Below are 24,240 nucleotides of genomic sequence, written 5' to 3' on the forward strand. Positions count from 1 at the left end.
GCTGAAGTCATGTCATTTATTTTACAAACCTTCCAGTGTCTTGTTCCCAAAATTGAGAGAATTCTGTAAGTTCAGTTATAGACTTACAGCTGCAAGATTTTACAAGGAACTTTACAAGGAGCTGCAAGATTTGCAATCCATCCAGCTGCTGCAACCATCCCAAAATGACTCTGTGAGACAAGGAACTTCCCCAATGGCAATTCAGCATTTTTATGGCACGCAGAGCTCAACATCATCCAAAATTCAGTGAGCAAGGAGAAGGGAGTGAAGCACAGCAATGTACCAGCCTTGGTCATTCCGACGCTGCTGTGGACGATGGAGAGCGTCTTGTTGCCTCGCGCGACTCCATCTTCGACTTCTCCTCCACCGACGACTCCCTCGCCGCCGCCGCCGAGGACTCCTCCTTCAGCCTCGTCGACGCCAAGCCGCCGCCCCGCCACCCGCGCTTCGGCCCCAAGTGACGCTTCAACCAGCGCCCGCAGCTGCCCCAGCGCCGCGACGAGGAGGTCGAGGCCAAGCGCCGCGAGGCCGAGAAGGAGCGCGCCCGCCGCGAGCGCCACTACCAGAACCACCGCTCCCACCACCACCAGGGCTTCCGCGACAACCAGGCCTCGCAGCCCAAGCCCTCCGTCGACATCCAGCCCGACTGGACCATGCTCGAGCAGATCCCCTTCGCCAACTTCACCAAGCTCTCCTTCGCCGTCAACGACCAGCCAGAGGACCTTCTCGTCTGCGGCGCTGTCGATTCCTACGACCTCCCGAGAGAGCACGAGGGGCCGGGAAAATTCCAATCTTCCCCGACGGCCGTTTCTTCGCAAGCGCCATCGCCGCGGGAGCAAGGCGGCAGCAGCGCAAGGCGGCGGCAGCGCATCAGGGGTAAGCAAGAAGGTGTCTTGGGGCGGAAGGGGAGGGGGCGGCGGAGGGGAGCGGCGGGGGTGAGGGGCGAGCGGAGCGGGAGGAACCAGGAAGAAGACAGGGGAACGAGATGCGCGGTGGGAGGAGTTACGGTTGTGTCGGAAATTCGTTGAGGGTGTTTCTGCAAGAAGTCGGTCGTGTCAACTAAAACGGGCCGGAGGGAGTAAATAATTTGAAATAAAAAATTCGTTTACATCTGGAAATTTTACTTTCGCACACAACTTTTCGGGAAAACAATATTTTATGTGCTTGTGTAAAAAGGATAAAAAAATCTCATAAATAGATATGTTGAAGCATCAATTTCTTTGCAAGGGGTATAAAAAATGTTCATTTTTTCCAAAAAACTTGTGTAGGAACATATAACATTCAGATGTACATGGAAAATTTTAATTTTTTTTGATTTTTTTTTTCATAATAGGTTTATATTACCTGCGGGCTGAATTGATACAAGAAAAGGCCCGCTCGAATGCAACAAGGCCGGGCCACTGCAAGCCACGAGGAATCACGACTGCCTCTCTCCCTCCGCCGCCACACCCGCCACGAGCCCCGCCGCCGCCCCCATTCCGGCCGCCCGCCCAGATCCACATCACACGCCGCCCCTCCGCTTACCCTCGGCCGACGACCTCCAGCTTCGAATCGGCGACGTCCGCACAGTCCTCACCCCGAGCAAGTCCGCCCCGCCCCGCCTCGCCGTCGACCGCCAACCCCTCCTCCCCCTCCAGCCCCGCACCGCACCGCTCCACTTCTCCATCTTCCGAAATGCTGCGGAGGTAAGACCCGTATTACTCCCTAGAACCAAAGTATTGATGTACGGATCAGAGTGTCCAGCACTGGGCTAGGGATTGGGATCGGAACCAGTGTTGCGCTTAGCTGGAAAAACCGGCGAACGATTTCAAGTTCAAACAAACTGGGAAAGTCGTAGGTCTCGTCGGTCGAAGGCTTTTTCCAACGGCACTGATCTTATCTATAATTCAGATATAGGGTTCGCGATTTATGGCCAGAGCTCTGCTGCTGGACAGGGGAATACAGCTATTAGACAGATTTCTGATTCAAAAACTAAACTAAAGTTGCGACTAGGAAGTTGCAGATAACTTTCTGCAAGTATCCGCAGTGGTATCTGTCGGTACGTTCGGACGGCTGTAGAGCGTAGGATATGGACGTGAGGAGTTAGCCGCAGAAGAGGGCTGAGAAGCAATGCTAGGCTTTGTGGGGCGAGTTTTCCTGTGAGGCTTTGGGACGGTTGATATGTCCGCGCATGCTTGTTGCACTGTGGAATCTTGATAGTTATTTGTTACACAGGTTTGGTGCGGTTATGGGGCCAAGGACCGTTCTCCGGTCAATCGTCACCGTTCAGGCAAGTACATGGCGGAACAAAGTAGTCTTGCATATTTCTTTTCGCTCGGTTTTTTTTTATAGTACTTGGCAATGATTTGTCTATTGATGATGATGCCGCTGCGCTGAGAATTTGATCCGTTCCAGTACGTCCTACATAAGTTATAAATTGTGAATGTTCTGAAACATAAGAAACCGCTATCTTGGTGTCGGAATGGCATCATATTATGTTGGTTCAGGCTGCAGGAATCGAAATACATTTTTTGTCTTCCTTATTAGTGTAGTTAAATGCACAATGAGACGAGTTGTATAGATGGAAATGCTAAGTCAGTGCCATGCTTACCTCTCTTACTTTTTGGTCAAATGTTAATCTTCCTTTTGCTGGTTGTTCGTGTGTCCATTCTGACCAGGCTACCAAGGCCCAGCCCTCCGCACCTGCTCAGCTCTCGGGGTTTGGTGCAGTGACTCGTGCTTTCAGGTAAATGTAGTTACAATCTTATTCCATATGCAGATAATTCTCAACGCTATCTGGTGCAGCAATGTCACTCTACCTCTTGCATTGCTTGGTGAGTATTGAATTGTATGTATGTACTGTTGTGCGCAGCTCAAGGTCTCTCTGGAAGGGAGCTTTTGTTGATGCTTTCCTGTCTAGAATAAAGAATAACGGAGGAGCAATGAATGGCAAGAAGATTTGGTCTCGTAGGTCTTCAATTTTGCCGGAATTCGTTGGTTCCTCTGTGCTCATTTACAATGGAAAAACTCATGTACGTTGCAAGATCAATGAGGGGAAGGTTGGCCATAAGTTTGGAGAGTTTGCTTTTACGCGGAGAAGGAGACCCCATCGAACAACTATAGCAAAGGGCAAACAAGTGAAGGGCAAAAAGTAACAAAAGATACTGTGCATGGAAGGTAAGTTTATAATATCATAAGATATGAATTTAGACATGAGAAGATACTGTATGAAATCTACCTGACTTCTAAGGCTTTTTGTAGTATCCTGAGTTTTTTAAAGTTGCATGTAGAGAAAAAACATCTTGAACTAGTACCAATGCGCAATAATCAGATTGGTTTGTATTTAGCTACAGGCTAATTGGTGGGAGATGATAGATCACAGTAAAAGAAAAACCAAACACACATTGCCCACATCCTGCTTATGGTACTCTTGTAAATTTCATTTCAGATATTAGTCTATTTGGGCAATTTCCAGTCTTGTGTTATGAAAAAGCTGTATTAGTAGAACATAGATTCTAGTGTTGAAATATTGATATATTTGTAGATAATTCCAAAAAGAAAATTATGCAAAGTCGGTTGGGTAGATCAAAAGTTATGGCAGTCTGAATTCACCATGCACATGCATTACTCTGTTTCGCTGAACAGTATTCTAGTCCATTTATCTTGTAGCACAATGCTAACCCCTGGAGGTGACTGGATTATATTTTTTTGATAACAGTAAAGTTGTAGTTTTGTGTGTGTAGATAGCTGATAAAAACTATGATGAATATTATAAGAGGGGTTACGCGTCAAAGTGTAGGAGCATGTCTTCTGTTTATTAGTTTGATTACGCTGTGTTTGGATGCACTGAATCGGGGCATGGAATTAGAATTCGCGATGAATAGGCCCAATTCAGCTGTTTGGGTGGCGTTAGAATCGTGGCGTGGAAACGGCCGGCAAATTCCGAGCCCAGCCCGCGAGCGTACCGTTTCGCGTCGAATGATTCCGAGGGATGGAGCTCGGAAACGCTTCGAAACGCGATGTGCCTACCGCTTCTGGTTGGAGGACGCTCGTGAGCTTGGCCTTCTCCTGATAGCGACGCGGAGGGTCCCGACGGTGGTATCTCCAACTCCGGCGGCGGCGGCCTTCTTGCTCACTGGTTCTGCACTCTCCTCTCCCCATCTCGCCCCTCATCCGAGCCTCTCCCCGGCGTTGTCCTCTCCAGCTCCCCTAATCCTAGACATGACCGGATGTAGGGGAACGGCGGCGGCAGAGAGGAATGGCGGAGGCCGGGGAACGGCGGCGGGTGGCGGGCGGTGGCCTCTCCCTACCCGACTCCAAGTCAATCTCGTCCTGCCCTCTCCCTGCCTCTCCAATTCGATTTGTTCGTGGAGGGCCCTCTCACTGCCTCTCCAATTCGATTTGTTCGTGGAGACATGAGGCAGGCAGTGACCTGCATTTTTGTTTGTGGAGGCATGAGACACTTCAATTCTTTGATTTTTACCCGCAGAATCCTAGAAAATAAGCAGCAACTCCATCTAAATTTGTAATCCTTTTTTATATGTGCGTGATGTAATTCGAATTTGTGAGATACATAATTGTTTTATTTTAATACATAAACATTCTAATATAAACAAATTATTTTCTTACATGTAGATAACTTTATATTGTTCAAACTTAACAAAACATCAAATTCCACGGTTTGTGCATCCAAACATGAATTAGAATTGGGTGCCACCATTTGATTCCAGCAACAAATACCATGTACATCCAAACAATAGAATTGAAATAAAGGTCATTTCCTTTCCATCTTGGATTTGGAATTTCAGTCCAATTCAATTCCACGGGCAAATTCTATACATCCAAACACAGTGTTAGTGTATTAAGGGGCCCGTACCTTGTAATTATATTTTCTTGATAACAGTAAAGTTGTAGATTTGTGTGAGTAGATAGCTGATAGAAAACTTCGAGGAATATTATAAGAGGTAGGTTACGTGTCAAAATGTAGGAGCATGTCTTCTGTTTATTGGTGTGATTAGTGTATTAAGGGGCATGTACCTTGTAATTATCAGGTTCTATTGCCTGATGGCAGAGTCAATCTTTGTTGGCAAATCCTTGTCACATGGTCAAGGCAAGTAACTGATGAGCAATATCTGTGATGGTAGCCCAGATGTCCCATGCATTATGCATATGTAGATTGACCAGTGTTGTAAAGATTGATGCCTCTAGTAGATTCTAACCATAATATGTAACGATACCTTATGAAATCCACTGACCAAGATTGCACCTGTGAAGCACTCATGCGATTCGCTATGACATCTTCTGTCTAAGAATGAGAATGTGAGTTGAGATACAATTATGAGCGAGAATGTTGTCAATTGCTTATGAAATTAACACAGAAGCTTGTCTTGTTAAATGTGCTTGCACTTTTCATGGTTTGCAAAGAGTCTTAAGCTTACAGCCTTACAGGGCAGGGCGGTGCTTCATGTTTTTTTTCACTCGCCCAGATGCTTACCTCACTCTGTTGACAACTTTTTTCAGGTGGGTTTGTCAAGGAGGACGGGACAAGGCCTAGTTGAAGCGCAAGCACCAGAATCACCTTAATATTTTTACAACCTTTGACTGCCTTTCATGGGACAACAATAATAGGAGAATGTGTCTGGATAGTCACGCTCTGTCAATTCTCCCTTGCTAGTGTTCTTAGCATAACTCAGGAGTAGATCCATTTAATGTTTCTGTTGCGGGCTTATTAGGATTTGATGCCACACCCAGCCTACTGTCTTTGCACCCTGGCTCTTTGAGTGAACATTGAACTGTAACTTGCAACTTACATATGCTTCAGATTGGTCGATTTTTAGCTGAAAACTGATGTGTTGCCGTTCATCGACCTATGAGGGACATGCATGATCTTGCTCCAGGAGTCTAGTCCAGAGTCTGCAGCCGCCATCACCATGGTTGGCATCAGGTTGCAGGTCTGGCAAGACGCTATTGTGTTCAAATTTAGACAAATAATATGGGACATGGAATGCTTCCTCCGAAAACAACGTCTTGAAGAATGGATCGATGGCTGATATGGAAATCAAACTTAATCCATGGCATTTCACACCCAAAGACATTCCTTAGAAGCACATTCTTGACATGAACATTGCCACACGGCCAATATCCATGCATGCAAAAACATTCTGCCGAGCATCAACGATACTACCACAGGAAGACCATGGACAAGGCAGTACAAGAGGAATTCATTTACGCTGCCAAAAGTCCACAGGTTGCCTCTCCAGCAGCCAGTGTCATCCTCGCGTGTGGTAGCCGAGGGTGGATCTCATTCATCTTTGGCCATGGGCCAGCCATCACGTAGCGTGCATCTTAGCCCTACACTGGGTTCTGATCATCCCGAGCATTCAGGAGCCCGTCTTCCCTCCACTAGAGGTGATTAATGTCCCAACTTTTCGATCGTTATTTTTTTACAGCAGTTAGCTGCGTAACATACTTTACTCCTACGATGATCAATTGTCTTTTTATCCCTTGATTGCGTTTCCTCGACACAATTTCCGGACCGTAATATTTCTATGCTCGTGATACCATTTTTTTTACATTTCCTTTTTTAATAATTTGACTCATTCGTCGGCCCAACTTTCTAATCACACCATTTCGATTTTAATTATACTTACGTACTTTTTTAGGGCATGTAATTTTCTGACCATAATTTGTCATCAGTTGTCAATAGTATTTTTTTTTTTGCTTTAAAGGTATTCGTTAACACATCTTCTAGGTTGTATTTTTTTTACCGTAGTTACCCTACGTTTGCGTTAGTATTTTACTTTCCCTTTTTTATGCTTCGATGGTATTTTTTCAACACAATGTTCCGTCCATCTTTTTCCGATGGTAGTTACCCTACGTTAATTGTTCGTTGATGATTAATTTCTCGGCAGCAATTCGATCGATGGTACTTACCTTTTCTTTGGTATAACATTTGATATAATTTTTGACTGTAATTTTTCACCGGTAGTTACCCCACGACATCTCTTTGACAGTGAGTACTCATGCCGTAGTTTGTTAGTAGTGATATTTATTTTCTATTCTTCAGCAGTAATCTGTCGACATATTTTCCCAACCATAGACGATGAGTAATTCTCCAACCATAATTCGTAAGCATTTTTTTCTTCTACATTATTTGACACTAGCTTTTTACACACAATTTTGCATTTGTACTTTCCCCGCAATAACAATCCCGGCAGTAATTCAATTTTTGTGTGTTTTTCACTCTATGTCAATCCCAGCACTCTTGGTTGCACCCATCCAAGGTCTCGTAGCACCCAGTACCCAGCACCCAGTAGCAGAAGTTTCCGCTCTCGCACGGAGCTCCCTTCTTGTAGACGCACATCCCGATAATATTGATCTTCTCGTTCTCGTCGTGGCCGCCGCCGTCATCGATGATCCGGCCTACGTACGGTAAAAACAGATTGAAAATACAACTGAATTTTCCATGATGGTCGACGACGATCGATGATCATCAAAGAAAAAACACAACAGATGGAGCAGAATCTTTACATTGTGCACTGGCGGCAAGGAGGAAGATGACGAGGAGAAGGGCAGCTGCGCGGACGGGAGCCATGATGCAATGTGCAAGACGAACTACAAGATATGACTTGCTCCATCTTCTCTATATCTGTGTGTATATATAGAGATCGAAACCTACCTAGCCGCGTTTAATTACCATGTGTACACCTCTATCAACGTAATCATTCCAATGTATATATATACATGCGTCGACAAATAATTACCCGTTTAGACCGAATATCTGGCAGCAGTTATGGATGGCGATTGCTTGCTTGGAATGCACAGATACCATCCCATGTTTCAGCAAGAGAAATCCGTTGAAGTGAAGGGCAAAAAGTAAAAAAAAGATACTGTACATGAAAGGTAAGTTTAGACATGAGAAAATACTGCATGAAGTCTACCTGACTTCTAAGGCTTTTTGTAGTATCCTGAGTTTTTTATAGGGAACAAAATTTCTTAAATTAGCACCAACTTGGGCTTGTGCTGCAGTAATCAGATTTATTTGTATTTAGCTACAGGCTAATTGGTGGGAGATGATGGATCACAGGAAAAGAATAACCAAACCAACATTGCCCACATCCTGCTTATGGTATTCTTGTAAATTTTTGTGGGGCTGCATTTCAGATATTAGGGCAATTTCTAGTGGTATGTTATGAAAAAAAAATGTATTAATGGAATGTAGATTCCAGTGTTGAAATATTGATATATTTGTAGATAATTCCAAAAAGACAAAGTATGCAAAATCGGTCGGGTAGATCAAAAGTTATGGCAGTCTGAATTCGCCCTTCACATGCAATACTCTGTTTCACTGAACACTATTCTAGTCCATTTATCTTGTAGCACAGTGCTAACCCCTGGTTCCCTGGAGGTGACTGGATTATATTTCACTCTTAAGCTTACTGGGCAGGGTGGTGCTTCCTTTTTTTCACTCGTCCAGATGCATATCTCACTCTGTTGATAATTTTTTTTTCAGGCGGGTTTGTCAAGGACGACGGGGCCAGGGCCTAGTTGAATGACAAGCACCTGAATCACCTTGATATTTTTACAACCTTGACTGCCTTTCTTGGGACACCATAATAGGAGAATGTGTCTTGATAATGTTGTTCTGTTAGTTCTCTCTTGCTAGTGTTCTTAGCATAACTCAAGAAGAGATCCATTTGATGTTTGTATTGTGGGCTCATTGAGAGGTTTGATGGCACACGGAGCATACTGGTAAGTTATGTATGCTTCAGAGTGGTCGAAATTTAGCTGAAACCTGATTTGTTACCATTCATCCACTGGAGTTTGACACTTGAGAGTGTACCTATGAGTACATGCATGATCTCGCTCGAGGAGTCTAGTCCAGAGTCTGCAGCCGCCATCGCCATGGCTGGCGTCAGGTTGCAGGTCCGGCAAGATGGTAGGCTACATCGTGTGTGGATACATCCAAATTTAGACAAATATGTGGCTTTTTTTTGGGAATGGAGGGACTTTTTTTTTAATCAAGGAAAAGAGGGACTATATTATACCAAGATGACAGGAAGTACATTTAAAAAAATCAAAACATCGTGGATGCACATAGGCAAGTTATTACAAAACAAAGAAAAAACCTCCACGATTGATAACACATATAATATGAGAACGTCTTCAAGAAGGTTTACGATGGCTGATATGAAAATCGAACTCTATCCATGGCACACACCCAAAGACATACCTTCACAAGCACTTTCTGGACATGAACATCGCCACACTGCCAATAACCGTGCATGCAAAAAAAAGCATTCTGCTGAGCTTGCAACGATACTTCCACCACCATGCAGTGACAGAGGAATTCATCTACACCACAAAAAGTCCACAGGTTGCCTCACTAAAGAGCCCGCCGCCAACGGAGAGGGATGTACAAGAAGGAACTATAGGGGTTGGTGGTGGCCGCCGCCCGTGTCGCCTGCAGGCAACGCGGAGCCGGAAAATATTTTCTCGGGTCGATTAGTTTGCCAAGTGTATGATTTCCCAAGAGATTTTGGATTGGTGTACGGTGTGTACCGTGCAAGCCGAAGCAATACTCACGGGAATTGTTTTCGCCCGGGGAGAAAATTCATAATACTAGTATGAAGATCAATTTTACACAAAAAATCACGAGATGCTTCACCAAAAAAACGAAAGGTCTTAATATGATCGACCAATCGAAACGACCAAAAAAACAAAGAAAAAGCTGAGTGCTAGCTAGCACTTGTCTTTATTTCAGAAATTGTTGTTTCCACACATGGATCGTGCTCTCTACACGTTCAAAAATTTGGCCGAACAAAAAGTTCGACCGAGCTACGTGGGAGATGATCGAGTAGATTAAGAAGGCGGGCCGGGTGGAACACCGCACTCATGCTTGCACCAATCCATGGTGTCGTAGCACCACTCACCCGCCAGGCAGCAGTAGCAGAAGTTTTTGCTCTTGCAGATCGGATAATGCTTCTTGTAGACGCACAGCCCGTTCGGCAGGTTGAGCTTCTCGCTCTCGTCCTGGCCGCCGTCGTCGTCGACGATGATCCGGCCTACATAATAAGGTAAAAACATATCGAAAAACAATTCAAATTGCCATGATGGTCGACAGACGATGATTAGAGAAGAAAACCAACAGATGGAGAAGAATCATTACATTGTACACTGGCGGCAAGGAGGCAGACGATGAGTAGAAGGGCGGCTGCAACGACGGGAGCCTGGTGCTTGGCCATGATGCAATGCGCAAGACAGAACTACGAGATGTGTTTTGCTCCATCTTCTGCATGTATATATATAGAGAGAGATGCGTTTAATTACCATGTTTACACCTCTATCAACACAATCTTTCCATTGTATATATACATGGTGCACAAATAATTACCCGTTTAGACAGAATATGAATATCTGGCAGCAGTTATAAATGGCGATTGCTTCGCTTGGAATGCACAGATACCATCCCATGGTTTCAGCAAGAGAAATCTGATCTGATGTCATACTATTTTGGTTTTGCTTTGGCCCTGAACGTTCAAAGGGCCTCGATCGAGGTATGATTTGTTTTTGCTACTAAAAAATATGTTTAACCAGCTTGATATCTTTTTTTGCCGTTCCCCTTTTACGGCGATTGCTTGCTTGGAATGCCCAGATACCCTCCCATGTTTCAGCAAGACAAATCTGATCTCATCTCATACTCCCTCCGTCCATCTCCGTCCATGAAAAAATGTCAAAGGATTTTTCAAAATTTTAGATGCTTCTATACACTAAAGAGAGTCTAGGTACATTCGAATTTAGATAAACTTTTAGCATTCTTTTACAGACAGAGGTAGTACTATTTTGGTTTTGTTTTCGCCATGAACGTTCAAAGGGCCTCGATCGAGATATGATTTGTTTTTTGTACAAAAATATATATGTTTAACTAGCTTGATTTTTTTTTGCCGTTCCCCTTTTCTGCGACGCTACGGGGATAAAGCAAATCTACCGTAGGGAAAAAATTCAGACCCATCAAATTCATCCTAACAAAGTTCCAATGGATACGCCAAAACAACACTTTTTGAGGAAGTAATCGTGCCAGTGACATTATATGTAAAAGCAAAAAAATCACGGTTACACCCCCAAAAACAGCGAATAGAAAGGCAATACTTTGATTATTCTATCCTTAATCTGAAATTGTTCATCCCAACATTGGTTGCGCAATAGGCGTTTATTTTCGTCCTGACAAATACCCTTTGCACTTTTCCTTGCACGTGTCCATGGTCGCATAGCAATAATCACTCGTGATACAACAGTAGCAAAACTGGTTACTTTTGCAGCTAGAAGCGTCCTTCCGGTAGATACATGGCCCCTTTGGTAGATTTGCCATCTCGTCATTGCCGCCGTCGACGGTTCGGCCTGTATACATGAACACACATGATATATAATAGAAATTTGCGTGGAAGATGACACACAGAGCAGATATATATGGATCTTACATCGTGCGGTGTTAGCAAGGAGGCAGGCGATGAGGAGAAGGGCTGCTGCACGGATGGGAGTCTTCATATTGTATGATGTATTCTGATATGCGGCTAGGACTAGGCGTGTGTGTTCTATGCAAAAAACAAAACAAAAACTAGTAGTACAAGATATTTACACCAACGACACATGATCTCTTATATATATATATGAGCATATGTTTAGAGAGAGGAGGGAATGATTTCTCCCTTAGAATAGAAATATAACATTCATTATTTTAATTAAGAGAAATCTGATTTGATCTGATCTGATCTGCTATTTCCCCTGTCTGATCAGATAGTACTAGTACTATTTCTGGGACGATGGTCCACCTGTTTGAATTCTTTGGCCCCTTTATTTTTGGTTGAGTTTTGCTCTTGGATGTCTTGCGGCTTAAAAATTACAAACAACCTATAGGTTTGGTGGGATCTTGCCTTTTTCTGCGCGTTAAACAAACCTATTCCAGCCTGTGCAGATTTTGTTGAAGTCTTATCTTGACAAAACCTAATTTGCTCTACATAGGAGTAAATTTGGAGAAAAGACTGTCTTACAACAGTTCTATGTTTCTAGACAGCGGTAGTACTTCATTAAGAATGGGGATTAATGAAAAATATACTCGTGAGTAAACGAGGCGTGCACACCCTCTATGGTAGCATGGTTCAAATTCATATCCAACCGATTCAGCTTAATGAATTTCTAATGGATGTGCTAAAACGTTACTTTTGGAGGGAAGCAAACTGTGCCACCTACATATATATATATGCAAAAAACCAAAAGAAGTGTGTCAACTGTTACATCCCAGAAACTGGGCTAGGGATACAAGCAGGTGATGGGAGTTCAGGGAGGTTGAATGGCGACTCTTGCACGAACTGCACAACCCCACGACATAACAGGATTGTTATAGAGGGGGCAGGGAACCCTTTATGCTGCACCGAAAGTTGCGATGGTCGAGGGCCAGTTGTTTTAAACAATCTACCTTGGACAGACTTCTACAATCTTCAAAGACAGTCTTCTTTTGCTTTTCCAAATCACCCGATGCAGGAGGGGGGCTACAGGGTTGGCCTACAGGCACCGGGGAGGTGACCAGAGAGGCATCAGGAGCAACAAGAAAATGTCTCTGAGCGAGAACACACCAGAGCAAGTAGCAGCAGATACCTCCACAACACACAGTTGGCAAAACCACAACTCATGGGCAAATGCACAATCAAGTAGACCACTGATTTTGTTACGGCAACTGCGTTAACTGAAGAATGGATAAACATGAGGACAGATTCAGATTACCAACTATATTCTAAAGCTCTTAGCATGTAAACAAAGAAAGCCATGATTACCTGTCGCACTTTACGACTGTTCTAGAACCTGATCAGGATACTATCAATAGTCTTGAGCTGTGACATTTCTTCTAAACTAGCAATTCCAGGATCCACATAGCACAGCTGAAAACATGAAAGGTGTAATTGATGTTCCATCAAAATGTATTAAACGTTGTAACCATTCTGAAGTTCATATTCTGACAAGTCGTTTGATGTACCTGATACTGTGGCTTTCTGAGGGTGTGCACACCTCGTTTCACCAGCCTCTGCCATCCTTTTTTCATTGTAAGGGTCCTCTCCAAATCAGCTGTTCTCTGTAAGAATAAAAAAAATTATCAGCACAAACTGATTTGCAGAGAAAAATGCAATTCCATTTTTAGAGCAGAAAACAATTCAAATTAATTATGTTTCAAAGATGCTAACACAATGAACCTAATAAAAGTTAACGATCATTTTATCAGTCATCATTTAACAGCATAAATTTTATAGCACAAATGTGAGGAGAAGGAGATTTGCAGTTGAAGAACAGAAAAATTGAGCAAGAAGAAAGCCTGTATGCAAATAAAAGAACTCTCAAGGCTTCAAGCTACATAACTTGATTATCTATATGAAACAAGTTAAGCAAGTGACAAAACTTCAAACAGGCTGTGAATTTAAAATTTAAAAACTGTTAAGTTGAAACTACAGTAGGCTACTCCGACAAACGAAAAAATAACCAAAACTTACATGTCCAGGGTCTAAAACCAAAAGGTTATACCGGTCTTGAGATCCACGATTACCCTTTTGCTTTTGAATCCCAACTATAGTCCTTGAATGACCTTGATGTTGGAAATATAATGGGCTGTGAAGGTCAGCTAGTTAGTCGGAGTCAACAAATTACCATGATTTGTCAAATTCGCAGACATATAGATGATGAGATAGAAGATTTCAGAAAACAGGAGTACAGATCCTCTTACGTTTTATCACTGATCATGACATTCTTTGAATTGTTCAATGTACCAGAACAGTTGCTTTTGAAGTAGTTCCATACCCAGTCGACGAGGACCTGCTGGCCTCTCATGTTTTCAGCATCTTCTTGACTAAGTTCACCAGACGATGAATTTGGACAAGAATTAGTCTTGACCAAATACTTATCCATGGGCCCGCGTACTCGTTTTCCGCTCTTACCCTGCAGGCTCGCTGATTCTGTGCTATCAAAATCTACGATCCTTGCACGCAGACCAAAAGAGCGTAGCAGCGTAACACATTCCGTTGTTCCTATCCACTTCTTCACACCATAAATTTTGTTATCAAAATGACTCGAACCAACAGTATCAAAACCTTTATCCCAAGCAATCTCAAGCCATCTCTGAAGCGAAGGGATGTCAGGCACAAATCCACAGCCACCAAACAGAACCTCCCTTGTTTCCGGCCTCTGCCTCAGCAGATGAGAGCTCAGCATCTGGATATTTCTCCACCCACATCCCCATCCCTTGTCTTCCGACGAAAGACTCTGATGATGGTCAACAGAGCCTGATATTATACTTGTTGACGAGCTACCTTCAGATTCAAGGCAGCTCCTCAACAGGTTCATAACACCACCTTGAATTTGTTGAATCTCGCTTCTGATCTGTGCTCCAACCAACAAGGAAATCTGTTCGTTCATCACATTTCCGTAAGGAGACGAGTCTCTGATGATGCTCGATGAGGCCACTTGAGCAGCAGAATCATCTTTTGGGACTGGTCTCGTGCTAGGTTCAGGTACATCCTGCAACGGAAACTCATCTGCATGAGTGTATTTTCAACAAGAAAGCATGGAAAAGATATGACCCCTGAAGACTTCTATGGAGCAAAATGTAGACTACTAACAGGAACAACCTTAAATTAAAGTGTATCTCTCATGAATAGGTTAGCAGGAGCAAAACTGGTGATATGTCAGGTTGTACAAATGCCACAAATTACACGTGAACACGCCTAAATTAGTACTAATGAACAACAGGCTACAGCTACAACTACTATTGTAAAGAGCATAAAAACACAGAGGAAAGAGTGCGAGCAGAAAATACTACCATGACACCAGTACTCAGTTCCGCGGCCGCGGCCAGCTGCGCCAACTCCATGTCCCTCTGAACCTCATCATCCTCGAAGTGGCTATTGGCATGCCTAGAGAAATGTTCAGGAACAGCATGAGCTTTCATGAGCCAAGGTACACAAGGCTTAATTGCAGGTGTGACAAATACCAGGATCATGTACAGACAGTAGTATACAAAATAAAAGGGGCAGCTCCGATCAAAGAACCACGTGACATGAGAATCGACCATTACCGTTCCAGCTCGACCGTAAGGACCTGGTTGCCGCAGATGGGGCACGACGAGATCATCTCTGCATATGAAATTTGTTACTATTCCTGCAGCGCAAAAGAGGCAAAAGCTAGGTTTGAATGTGGACAGAGCTAGGATGCGAATCCGATAGATAAATAGTGCTAGCCACCGACCCAGAGCTGATTGCGCACCAGCCGGAGCAGATGGAGGCGGAGGTGGAGGGCGGAGGGTTGCTCCGGTGGTAGGCCTGCGCTGGGAGGAGGGAACGGGATCGGAATCGGGGCGCTAATCACTCGTGGGGGGAAAGGAGGACGGAGGCCCGGCGGGGGGCGGGGCGCACAAGACACGTACCGGCGGCGGCGGTAGCGGCAGCGGCGACGGCGAAGTTCTGTTCCAAGAATCCAAAATTTGGAATCGGCGTTGGGGATTTTAGGGGTGAAAGCAAGAGCAAGAGAGACGGAAGAGGGGTGGCCTGTGGAAAAGGCCCAGGCCTAGACCCACAATAGCTGAGAAGCTGGACCTCCGAAGCTACGGGCAAGGGCAATTCCTATTTGACGCCCGTTGCGTCGGTTAGCAGGGCGACGCGTACACCCTCCGATGCAACGGATTGGCCCACTCTGGTTGTGACGCACTCGCGGAGAGGAAGTAGAGGATGCGCAGTGACAACCGAAGGACCTCGCCGTTGACGTGGGTAAAGCTGCTGGCCGCGACGTCTCTGGCTAGGCGAGGAATGCACCTCATCGGATACGGGGGTGACGTGGTTGGCCGCGGTGTCGCCAACGGATGCGAGGAAGAAAAACGTAGGGTTTAGGGTGGGGGTGCAGCGGCCGACGACTTAGGGTTTGGGTGGTGGTGCGGAAAGCTCGCTAGAACCGAAGAAGATAAGGGGAATTCAGAGGAAATCCTAGGGCGGCGGTGGACCGGTGGAGGCCGCAGATCGAGCAGGGCGGGGCGACAAGGCGGTGTCGAGCGCGGGCGATGGAGGCAGGCGATTACGGCCGATAGAGCGGTGACTACTTCATGTTCTCACGAGGAAGACAAATATGGGCGGGGGAGAAGACGATCGTTTGCGTGGGGACTGTGGGTCGCGGCCCATTCGCGATGCGCTGTAGAAGTCAATGTGCTTGTGAGCACGTGAAGCGCCAAATACAAGGATCCCAAGCTAAGCCTTTTAATTATATATTATTTTATGTATGCATCCTTAATTTATAAAAATTTGTTAAAAGGAATGAAAGGTTGACCTTCTAGTCCGACTCGCTTGTTCCTAAGAAGTTTTTGATATGTTGCAGCTATTTTGGAGCTCCCGGACACGTGTCCTAGAAGCCTGCGTGGTTGCAAACATGGTTTGGGCCATGTTGTGGACTTTGTTTAGTAGTAGTTCACGAAGCTTTTCTTATTTTTATTTTTTTGCCTTGGAGAGATATCTTTTGTTGTTGATTTGGTTCCATGACTTGTAGCCATGAAGCAAGCAAAAAAGCAGGTTTGTGTTGTTTGGTTGTCACCCAAAGAGACGCTACGGTACCCCTTCTAACAGGTGGTCAGGTTACCAGGCATGATCACAACGGGTCATAGAATAGCACACAACTAATAGTAGGATAATCAGTACTGTAGTAGCCAAGTTACTATAGTACTTAACTCAACACAGTACGATAGTAGGATGACAATCCACAAGACATACTACATAGGTCACACTTATATCAACAACTAACATGAAGCAATTGGGAGCCGATCACACGTCCAGATAGTCCATGATCCTCCAGTGGCATCTCTATGGTTAGGGAACTTGGTCATCACCTCACATCACAAGTAGTCGAAGATGACCACTCTGTACCCGATTAGCCTTATCTAGTTGAATTTGAGGAAGTAGCCAACCTTCATAGCAATGGCAAAATTTGAACAAACCCCAATTGAGTACGACTTTGCCATCCACCATCTTAGTTCTTATGCCTCAGCTGCATTCAATGTATGTCTAGAGATTCGAAGGTCACCTTCATGAAGTGCTCTGGGGAGGCCTCATTATGGAAGTGGTCAACGTTGCCCGACCTTCCTCTAGGCCTCTACATGAACACTAAGATGCAGAACCTGCACAGAAAAACCTCAAAATAATAATCGCAAACATTGGTAGAGCTGGGGTGATTAGAACGAGAAGAAATACACGAACAATGTGGTTGTAAAAAGATTGTGGTCCAATCGCAACAACTCTATGATTATGAGCTGCCATAAGTTAATCATTAGCTAAGGCAAAAAAAAAATATAGAAGGAAGGACAATACAAATGGTGCATCATACTTAGTGCACACACAAGGCAAAGGGATTCTCCTCACGACTGAATCGAATGCACAAGTAATGTTGTTGCACAATGGACAAGGTTGTAAAAAGAACATTTACAGTAGATTGTAGATTGTGCCACAGTTTAATCATAGCAAAAAAAAAACATCACACACAAGTCTATATAGGGAGCCTCATATTTACATATAAAGCACTCAACAATTTAAGAGATGATCCTGCAAGGGCAAGGACAATGCACTAACAATGTGTTTGTGCATGGAACATCACCCCTTGATCATATGGTACTACACAATTTTATCATCTTGTCCCTTGCAACAAAAAAATATGTAAGTGAAAATATTTGAAAGCCACATACTTAGTGTGCACACAAATCAAAGAGATTATCATGCAAGATCAAGTAGCATGCACTAACAATGTGTTTGTGCACGACACTAGATATTACATGATCATCGCTATAACACATGGTGCTACAAATTGTGATCATCGGCAGTAGCATGTCATGAGAGCCTCATACTTACAGTGGGCACACAAACCATATGGATGGTGCTGGCGAACCTAGAAAAATGCACAACATATCTTTTTTTTACAAAGCACTTGGTTTGACAAACACCACCCCTTGAACAAATTGTCCAAGGTCAATCATCGGCCAAATTCACTAACCTAAATTAGTAACAATGTGGGCCTAATATAACATAACACACAATAGGTACTGAAATAATCTAGCTACCACTTAGCAAGTAGCATGAACAATAACTATGATTGTACACAACAGATGCGAAATGGAGATTATCCTAGTGTTACTTACATAGTGCCAATTTTTGAGCATCATGTATGACCATATGGCAAAATAGCCGAGGTTGCAAAAAAAAAGAATATGGCCGCACTGGTGGCCGCGTTGGGGGCACCTAGCAGTCCAACGCAACATGGCGGTCGGCTGGACGTAGGTTTTATGTCCATCCCCGTGTTGAAGATGCCCTTAAACTAAGCCATGTAATCCATATGTAGTTGTGCTTTGAGCCATGTGTATATAGGTTCTTGTGTAAATCTACTTTGGCTTGTAATTATTGCAGCAACAAAGAATTAGCACTACCCCTCTCCCCTTCCCACCACCACCCACCACCTCCCCTGATGGCGCCACCCAATTTCAACCGTGACGGCCACATTAATCACGGCGGGTCCTCGTTGACGAGGCAAGTGCCCGAGACGGAGGCCAATCGCACGGTGCACATCCGACCAAGCGTGTCACCGTGGTGCGCTCTCCCGCCGGAGCCGTGCTCCCCCGCGTGGTTCGGCCTCCTCCCGCCGCAATCCGCACTCGGCCGCGGTGTGCATGACAGCGAGGCAGGTTCGTCCTCTGCGGCGACGTGGGTGCTTCCTCCGCTCCCACCGATTGAGGTCGACTTAGGCGGCGACGAGGACCAGAACTACGCTGCGCGTGAGGCGCGCCACCTCACCATGGCCCGCCGCAGCTCCCTCACGACGGTCGTCACTGACGCGTGGGAGAAGGGCAAGCGGGGCCACAACCATCGACGAGGAGGAGCACCACGTGCGCAGGGCCAAGTGTGCGTCCATCCGCCCAGAGATGGTGATGCGCGGCTTCGTCATTGTGGACTACTACGACTCGACGGACCTCTCCGATGATGACACCGACAAGGAGGAGTGAAGCTCCATCGCCGGTCGCTACCCACAAGTCCCCGTGATGGTAGTCTAAATCCCGGGCTAGCTAAGGTAGTTTTTAGGAACATTTAGTTCCTGTTTTGCAAAATCTTGTAAAAATTCGGATGAACTAGTTTGAAAATATGGCACCAAAATCAACGAAATAGTGTTTGCGGTTTTTGAATGGGGTATCTGTTCAGTAGCTCATGTTCTTCGGGCTAGATAGTGACGAGGAGGACAATACGAGAAAATAACTGACCGAACATACTGGAATTAAATAGGACTTCTTATTACTGCTGGCCCTCGCTCAAGAAAAAAAAATTGTGGGTCCAAATCACATCATGCTTCATTCAGGATAGTGAAACATTCCGCCTTAGTAAAGTGATCTATAAAGGCGGCATGATAACTTCAAAGAATGAGATGGGAGTGATAAGAAGGAACGGTTAAGTCTAGGTTGAGAATCAATGTAGGATTTGTGATACCTTCAAATTGATGTTTCTTTCCAGATACACAAAAGGGTAGATACAATATAATTCACAGTACGAGACTCTCGGCTATGTAGGACTGAAACAATCTCATAGCTGTAGAGAAAGAGGGCGGATGAAATAAGTGTTCATTAGTCTCCAAGTTGCTACATCTATCACTGTTGGCAGGGATCCAGATTTTTTTTTATTGTATTATGTACTGAACTCTAGTTGCAACAGCTAAACAATTGGTAAGCAGGCCAGATGAAAGTTTGAATGCAAGGATTCATGTTTAGTACAGAAGCAATGCTATTTATAAAGGCTGCTGAGTCATTCTGTGGACACTTGGAAGGTGTATTTTGCTCAGCCCATCTTGGATGGCGCCCCAGCTTATGACCAACATGGTAACCGTCCATCAGTGCTTGCTCTTCACATGGCATTTCTGTTCCAAATAAAAAGGAAATATAGCAAGTATCAGGGTGAAGACAAATATGAATCACTGTCATAAGAAAATTTACAACAAAGATGCTTGTACAATTGGAGACAAATGTTAAGAGGCTCTCAAAATGAATAATAATATAATTGCTCAACCAATGTAGATTAATTGTTTTGAAGACCCCAAACAGGCATATTTTTCCTTGTACAGCATGAACATTAAAATAAAGTACATCTTTCATAATCATCTTACAAGTACGAAAAGCATATAAAATACTGATTAACTAATATTCCTATAATTGGCTTAAGGAATCAATCATATACGTACACGATTCCAGAGCTATACCAAAAGTGTGGTTGTGGATGAACCATTTAAATAGAAATGAGAATTACCAATGTGACAATGCATTGTGTTCAAAACTAATGGATTATGATGGTGTGTCGATCAAAGCTACATATTTCAGGTTGAAAGCATATAGCAAAACAAGCAGCACCCTACGAAAGATATCAACTAGCACGGTGCACATAGCAAATAATTGTAACCGCAACAAGAGAGTTATATACAGATCATCTAAAGTCCAAGAGGCAAACCTTGTAGGATCATCCTTGAGGGCAGGAAACGTGGGAGGCCAGATCATCATAAAAGGATAGATATCACCTAACAATCGATCATTATTTGCCATCCCATGCATACACTTTACGCAGTGTCCTGCACTTAATATCCAAGTAGAGTGCCCACTGACCCATCTCCAAGACACTACAGGAATGGCACACTATGGCGACGGCCAGAGTGTACGCCGACGGCCAAATGTCGGGGCCGTCGGCTTACGGCCTCGCCGGGGAACCTCTGAACGACGACTGTCGGCGTACGCATGCCGTCGGCATAGAGGAGGCTACACCGAGGGCTGCCGTCGACGTCTACCTGGCCCTCGGCGTAGCACCGACATCGCCTACCCTCGCACCCGCGCCGTCACCGCCCGCTCACGGTGTCAGACAGACGCCGAGGGCTACCCTCGGCATAGGGCATGGCCCCCCTATGCCGACGGCCACCCTCGGCATATAGGTTTTTTTTTTCTTTTTTTCTTTTTTTCTCTCTCATATTACTTTATATTATGTTTCTATTATTTATTTACTAGTATGAATTATGGGACGAGGTGGCGGCGGTGTACACATGGACTTTGACGAGCCACCCTCCGCTTCTGGCGACGTGGCTCCTGAGTTGTTCCTAGAGGGTCCGTCTAGTGGAGAGGTGGAGATGGAGACGGAGTCTACACACGAGTCGGACTCTAGGGCTGAGTTGGAGGTGATGGAGGGTGGGGGTGCGCCGAAGCCCTTGAAGATTCGTGGAGAAGCTAGAGTCCCCGAGGCGAGGAAGGAGCCTAAGACCCATGATGACAAGGCCCTTATCATTCCTTCGAGCGATGAGTAAGTACTACTTCAGAAATTTCGAACATGTATTTTCATGTTGGTCATAATAAACAATTTGGCATGTGTACTAATGAGTGATTTATTTGCAGCAACTGGACATGGGAGGCCAAGCCCCCCCGCCAGCCTAACAGCTTGCTTGGGGCTCTGATTAAGAAGTTATGGCCGGGCAGATACACTCCCCTTAGCACGGTCCCCGGTGGCGAGACAAAGCTAGCCACTACTTGGGCAGACTATGAGGATGCCCCTGACGTAGGCTTCGCGACCGCTGCTGAGGCTGTGACAACCAAGTTTTGGGTAAGGCATATATTTCTCGAGCACCGTTCATAGTTGATGACCCTAATGTGCTAACTCATGATTTTCACAACTGATTTATGCATGATTGAAGTGCTTCTATCGTGTGGACCCGGAGCATCATAGGCAGGCGCTTATCACTTTGCGTGGCGCTTGTGAGAGGTTGACACTGCAGCAGTGGTACAACCAAAAGGTCACCTGCGCTAGTGCCTTCTGGGCTAACAAGGGTAAGAGGGTGATGGCGCGTGATGCACACGTCCGTTGGGAACCCCAAGAGGAAGGTGTGATGCGCACAGCAGTAAGTTTTTCCTCAGAAAGAAACCAAGGTTATCGAACCCGTAGGAGATGAAGGCCACGTGAAGGTTGTTGGTGGAGGAGTGTAGTGCGGCGCAACACCAGGGATTCCGGCGCCAACGTGGAACCTGCACAACACAATCAAAATACTTTGCCCCAACTTAACAGTGAGGTTGTCAATCTCATTGGCTTGCTTGTAAACAAAGGATTAAACGTATGGTGTGGAAAATGATGTTTGTTTGCAATGAGCAGCAGAGAACAATGATTGCAGTAGATTGTATTCAGATGTAAAAGAATGGACCGGGGTCCACAGTTCACTAGTGGTGTCTCTCCAATAAGATAAATAGCATGTTGGGTGAACAAATTACAGTTGGACAATTGACAAATAGAGAGGGCATAACAATGCACATACATATCATGATGACTACTATGAGATTTACTTAGGGCATTACGACAAAGTACATAGACCGCTATTCAGCATGCATCTATGCCTAAAAAGTCCACCTTCGGGTTAGCATCCGCACCCCTTCCAGTATTACGTTGCAAACAACAGACAATTGCATTAAGTATGGTGCGTAATGTAATCAACACAAATATCCTTAGACAAAGCATTGATGTTTTATCCCTAGTGGCAACAGCACATCCACAACCTTAGAACTTTACGTCACTCGTCCCGCATTCAATGGAGGCATGAACCCACTATCGAGCATAAATACTCCCTCTTGGAGTCACAAGTATCAACTTGGCCAGAGCCTCTACTAGCAACGGAGAGCATGAAAGATCATAAACAACACATATATGATAGATCAATAATTAACTTGACATAGTATTCCATATTCATCGGTTCCCAACAAACACAACATGTAGCATTACAAATAGACGATCTTGATCATGATAGGCAGCTCACAAGATCTAAACATGATAGCACATGAGGAGAAGACAACCATCTAGCTACTGCTATGGACCCATAGTCCAAGGATGAACTACTCACACATCAGTCCGGAGGCGATCATGGTGATGTAGAGTCCTCCGGGTGATGATTCCCCTCTCCGGTAGGGTGCCGGAGGCGATCTCCTGAATCCCCCGAGATGGGATTGGCGGCGGCGGCGTCTCTAGAACTTTTTCCATATCGTGGCTCTCGGTAATAGGGTTTTCGCGACGGAGAGTTTAAGTAGGCGGAAGGGCAGAGTCGGAGGAGGCACGGGGGCCCTGATACGCCTCCGGCGTATCGATAATTTCTTATGTTCCATGCCATATTATTGATGATACCTACATGTTTTATGCACACTTTATGTCATATTCGTGCATTTTCTGGAACTAACCTATTAACAAGATGCCGAAGTGCCGGTTGTTGTTTTCTCGCTGTTTTTGGTTTCGGAAATCCTAGTAACGAAATATTCTCGGAATCGGACGAAATCAAGACCCGGGGTCCTATTTTTCCCGGAGCCTTCCGGAACACTCGAGAGCCGCCGGAGGGAAGCCCCGGGGGCCCCACACCACACCCTGGCGCGGCCAGAGGGGGGGGCGCGCCGCCCTATGGTGTGGGCCCCCCAGGCCCCCTCCGAGGCTGCCCTTCCGCCTATTTAAAGCCTCCATCGCGAAAACCCTATTACGAAGAACGAAACCCACAGAAACCTTCCAGAGCCGCCGCCATCGCGAAGCCAAGATCTGGGGGACAGGAGTCTCGTTCCGGCACCCTGCCGGAGCGGGGAAGTGCCCCCGGAAGGCTTCTCCATCGACACCGCTGCCATCTCCACCGCCATCTTCATCACTGCTGCTGCTCCCATGAGGAGGGAGTAGTTCTCCATCGAGGCTCGGGGCTGTACCGGTAGCTATGTGGTTCATCTCTCTCCTATGTACTTCAATACAATAATCTCATGAGCTGCCTTACATGATTGAGATTCATATGATGATGCTTGTAATCTAGATGTCATTGTGCTAGTCAAGTGAGTTTTACTTATGTGATCTCCGGAGACTCCTTGTCCCACGTGTGTAAAGGTGACAGTGTGTGCACCGTGTGGGTCTCTTAGGCTATATTTCACAAAATACTTACTCACTGTTATGAATGGCGTAGTGAAGTGCTTATTTATATCTCTTTATGATTGCAATGTGTTTTGTATCACAATTTATCTATATGCTACTCTAGCAATGTTATTAAAGTAGTTTTATTCCTCCTGCACGGTGTAATGGTGACGAGTGTGTGCATCCGTGTTAGTACTTGGTGTATGCTATGATTATGATCTCTTGTAGATTGTGAAGTTAACTATTGCTATGATAGTATTGATGTGATCTATTC

At 45.0% G+C, this 24,240-nt stretch overlaps 2 protein-coding genes across 4 annotated transcripts; one reads left to right on the forward strand and one right to left on the reverse strand.

Annotated features, from left to right (window-relative positions):
- The first annotated feature begins 1,586 nt into the window (after positions 1-1,586).
- LOC124686176 (ribosomal protein S19, mitochondrial-like) lies at positions 1,587-5,842 on the forward strand. Its single transcript, XM_047220164.1, has 5 exons — positions 1,587-1,685; positions 2,215-2,269; positions 2,658-2,725; positions 2,852-3,156; positions 5,500-5,842. The coding sequence occupies exons 1-4, from the start codon at positions 1,675-1,677 to the stop codon at positions 3,132-3,134; spliced, it is 417 nt and encodes a 138-aa protein (XP_047076120.1). The 5' UTR covers positions 1,587-1,674; the 3' UTR covers positions 3,135-3,156; positions 5,500-5,842.
- Positions 5,843-12,193: 6,351 nt separating this feature from the next.
- LOC124686177 (zinc finger-containing ubiquitin peptidase 1) lies at positions 12,194-15,389 on the reverse strand. 3 transcript variants are annotated; one of them, XM_047220165.1, is made up of 8 exons: positions 15,262-15,389; positions 15,092-15,174; positions 14,837-14,930; positions 13,745-14,535; positions 13,515-13,629; positions 13,007-13,102; positions 12,807-12,911; positions 12,194-12,718 (listed from the first exon to the last, which is right to left on the reverse strand). In XM_047220165.1, the coding sequence occupies exons 2-7, from the start codon at positions 15,145-15,147 to the stop codon at positions 12,828-12,830; spliced, it is 1,236 nt and encodes a 411-aa protein (XP_047076121.1). In that variant the 5' UTR covers positions 15,148-15,174; positions 15,262-15,389; the 3' UTR covers positions 12,194-12,718; positions 12,807-12,827. The 3 variants fall into 3 exon arrangements, with proteins under 3 accessions (XP_047076121.1, XP_047076123.1, XP_047076122.1); XM_047220167.1 differs by having other exon boundaries at positions 15,092-15,149; positions 15,262-15,349; XM_047220166.1 differs by having other exon boundaries at positions 15,280-15,298.
- Between the last annotated feature and the right edge of the window lie 8,851 nt (positions 15,390-24,240).

This window comes from Lolium rigidum, chromosome 2, assembly GCF_022539505.1.
Source record: "Lolium rigidum isolate FL_2022 chromosome 2, APGP_CSIRO_Lrig_0.1, whole genome shotgun sequence".
NCBI classification, from domain to species: Eukaryota; Viridiplantae; Streptophyta; class Magnoliopsida; order Poales; family Poaceae; genus Lolium; species Lolium rigidum.

Bases quoted from the DNA above. Each gene is read 5' to 3' on its own strand.
- LOC124686176 (XM_047220164.1), top strand. The intron at 2,270-2,657 runs GCAAGTACATGG...CATTCTGACCAG, and splicing joins GGTCAATCGTCACCGTTCAG to GCTACCAAGGCCCAGCCCTC. The intron at 2,726-2,851 runs GTAAATGTAGTT...TGTTGTGCGCAG, and splicing joins GCAGTGACTCGTGCTTTCAG to CTCAAGGTCTCTCTGGAAGG.
- LOC124686177 (XM_047220165.1), bottom strand. From the start codon at position 15,147: ATGATCTCGTCGTGCCCCATCTGCGGCAACCAGGTCCTTACGGTCGAG. The intron at 14,931-15,091 runs GTAATGGTCGAT...ACATTTCTCTAG, and splicing joins CTTACGGTCGAGCTGGAACG to GCATGCCAATAGCCACTTCG. The intron at 12,912-13,006 runs GTACATCAAACG...TCATGTTTTCAG, and splicing joins TCAGAAAGCCACAGTATCAG to CTGTGCTATGTGGATCCTGG.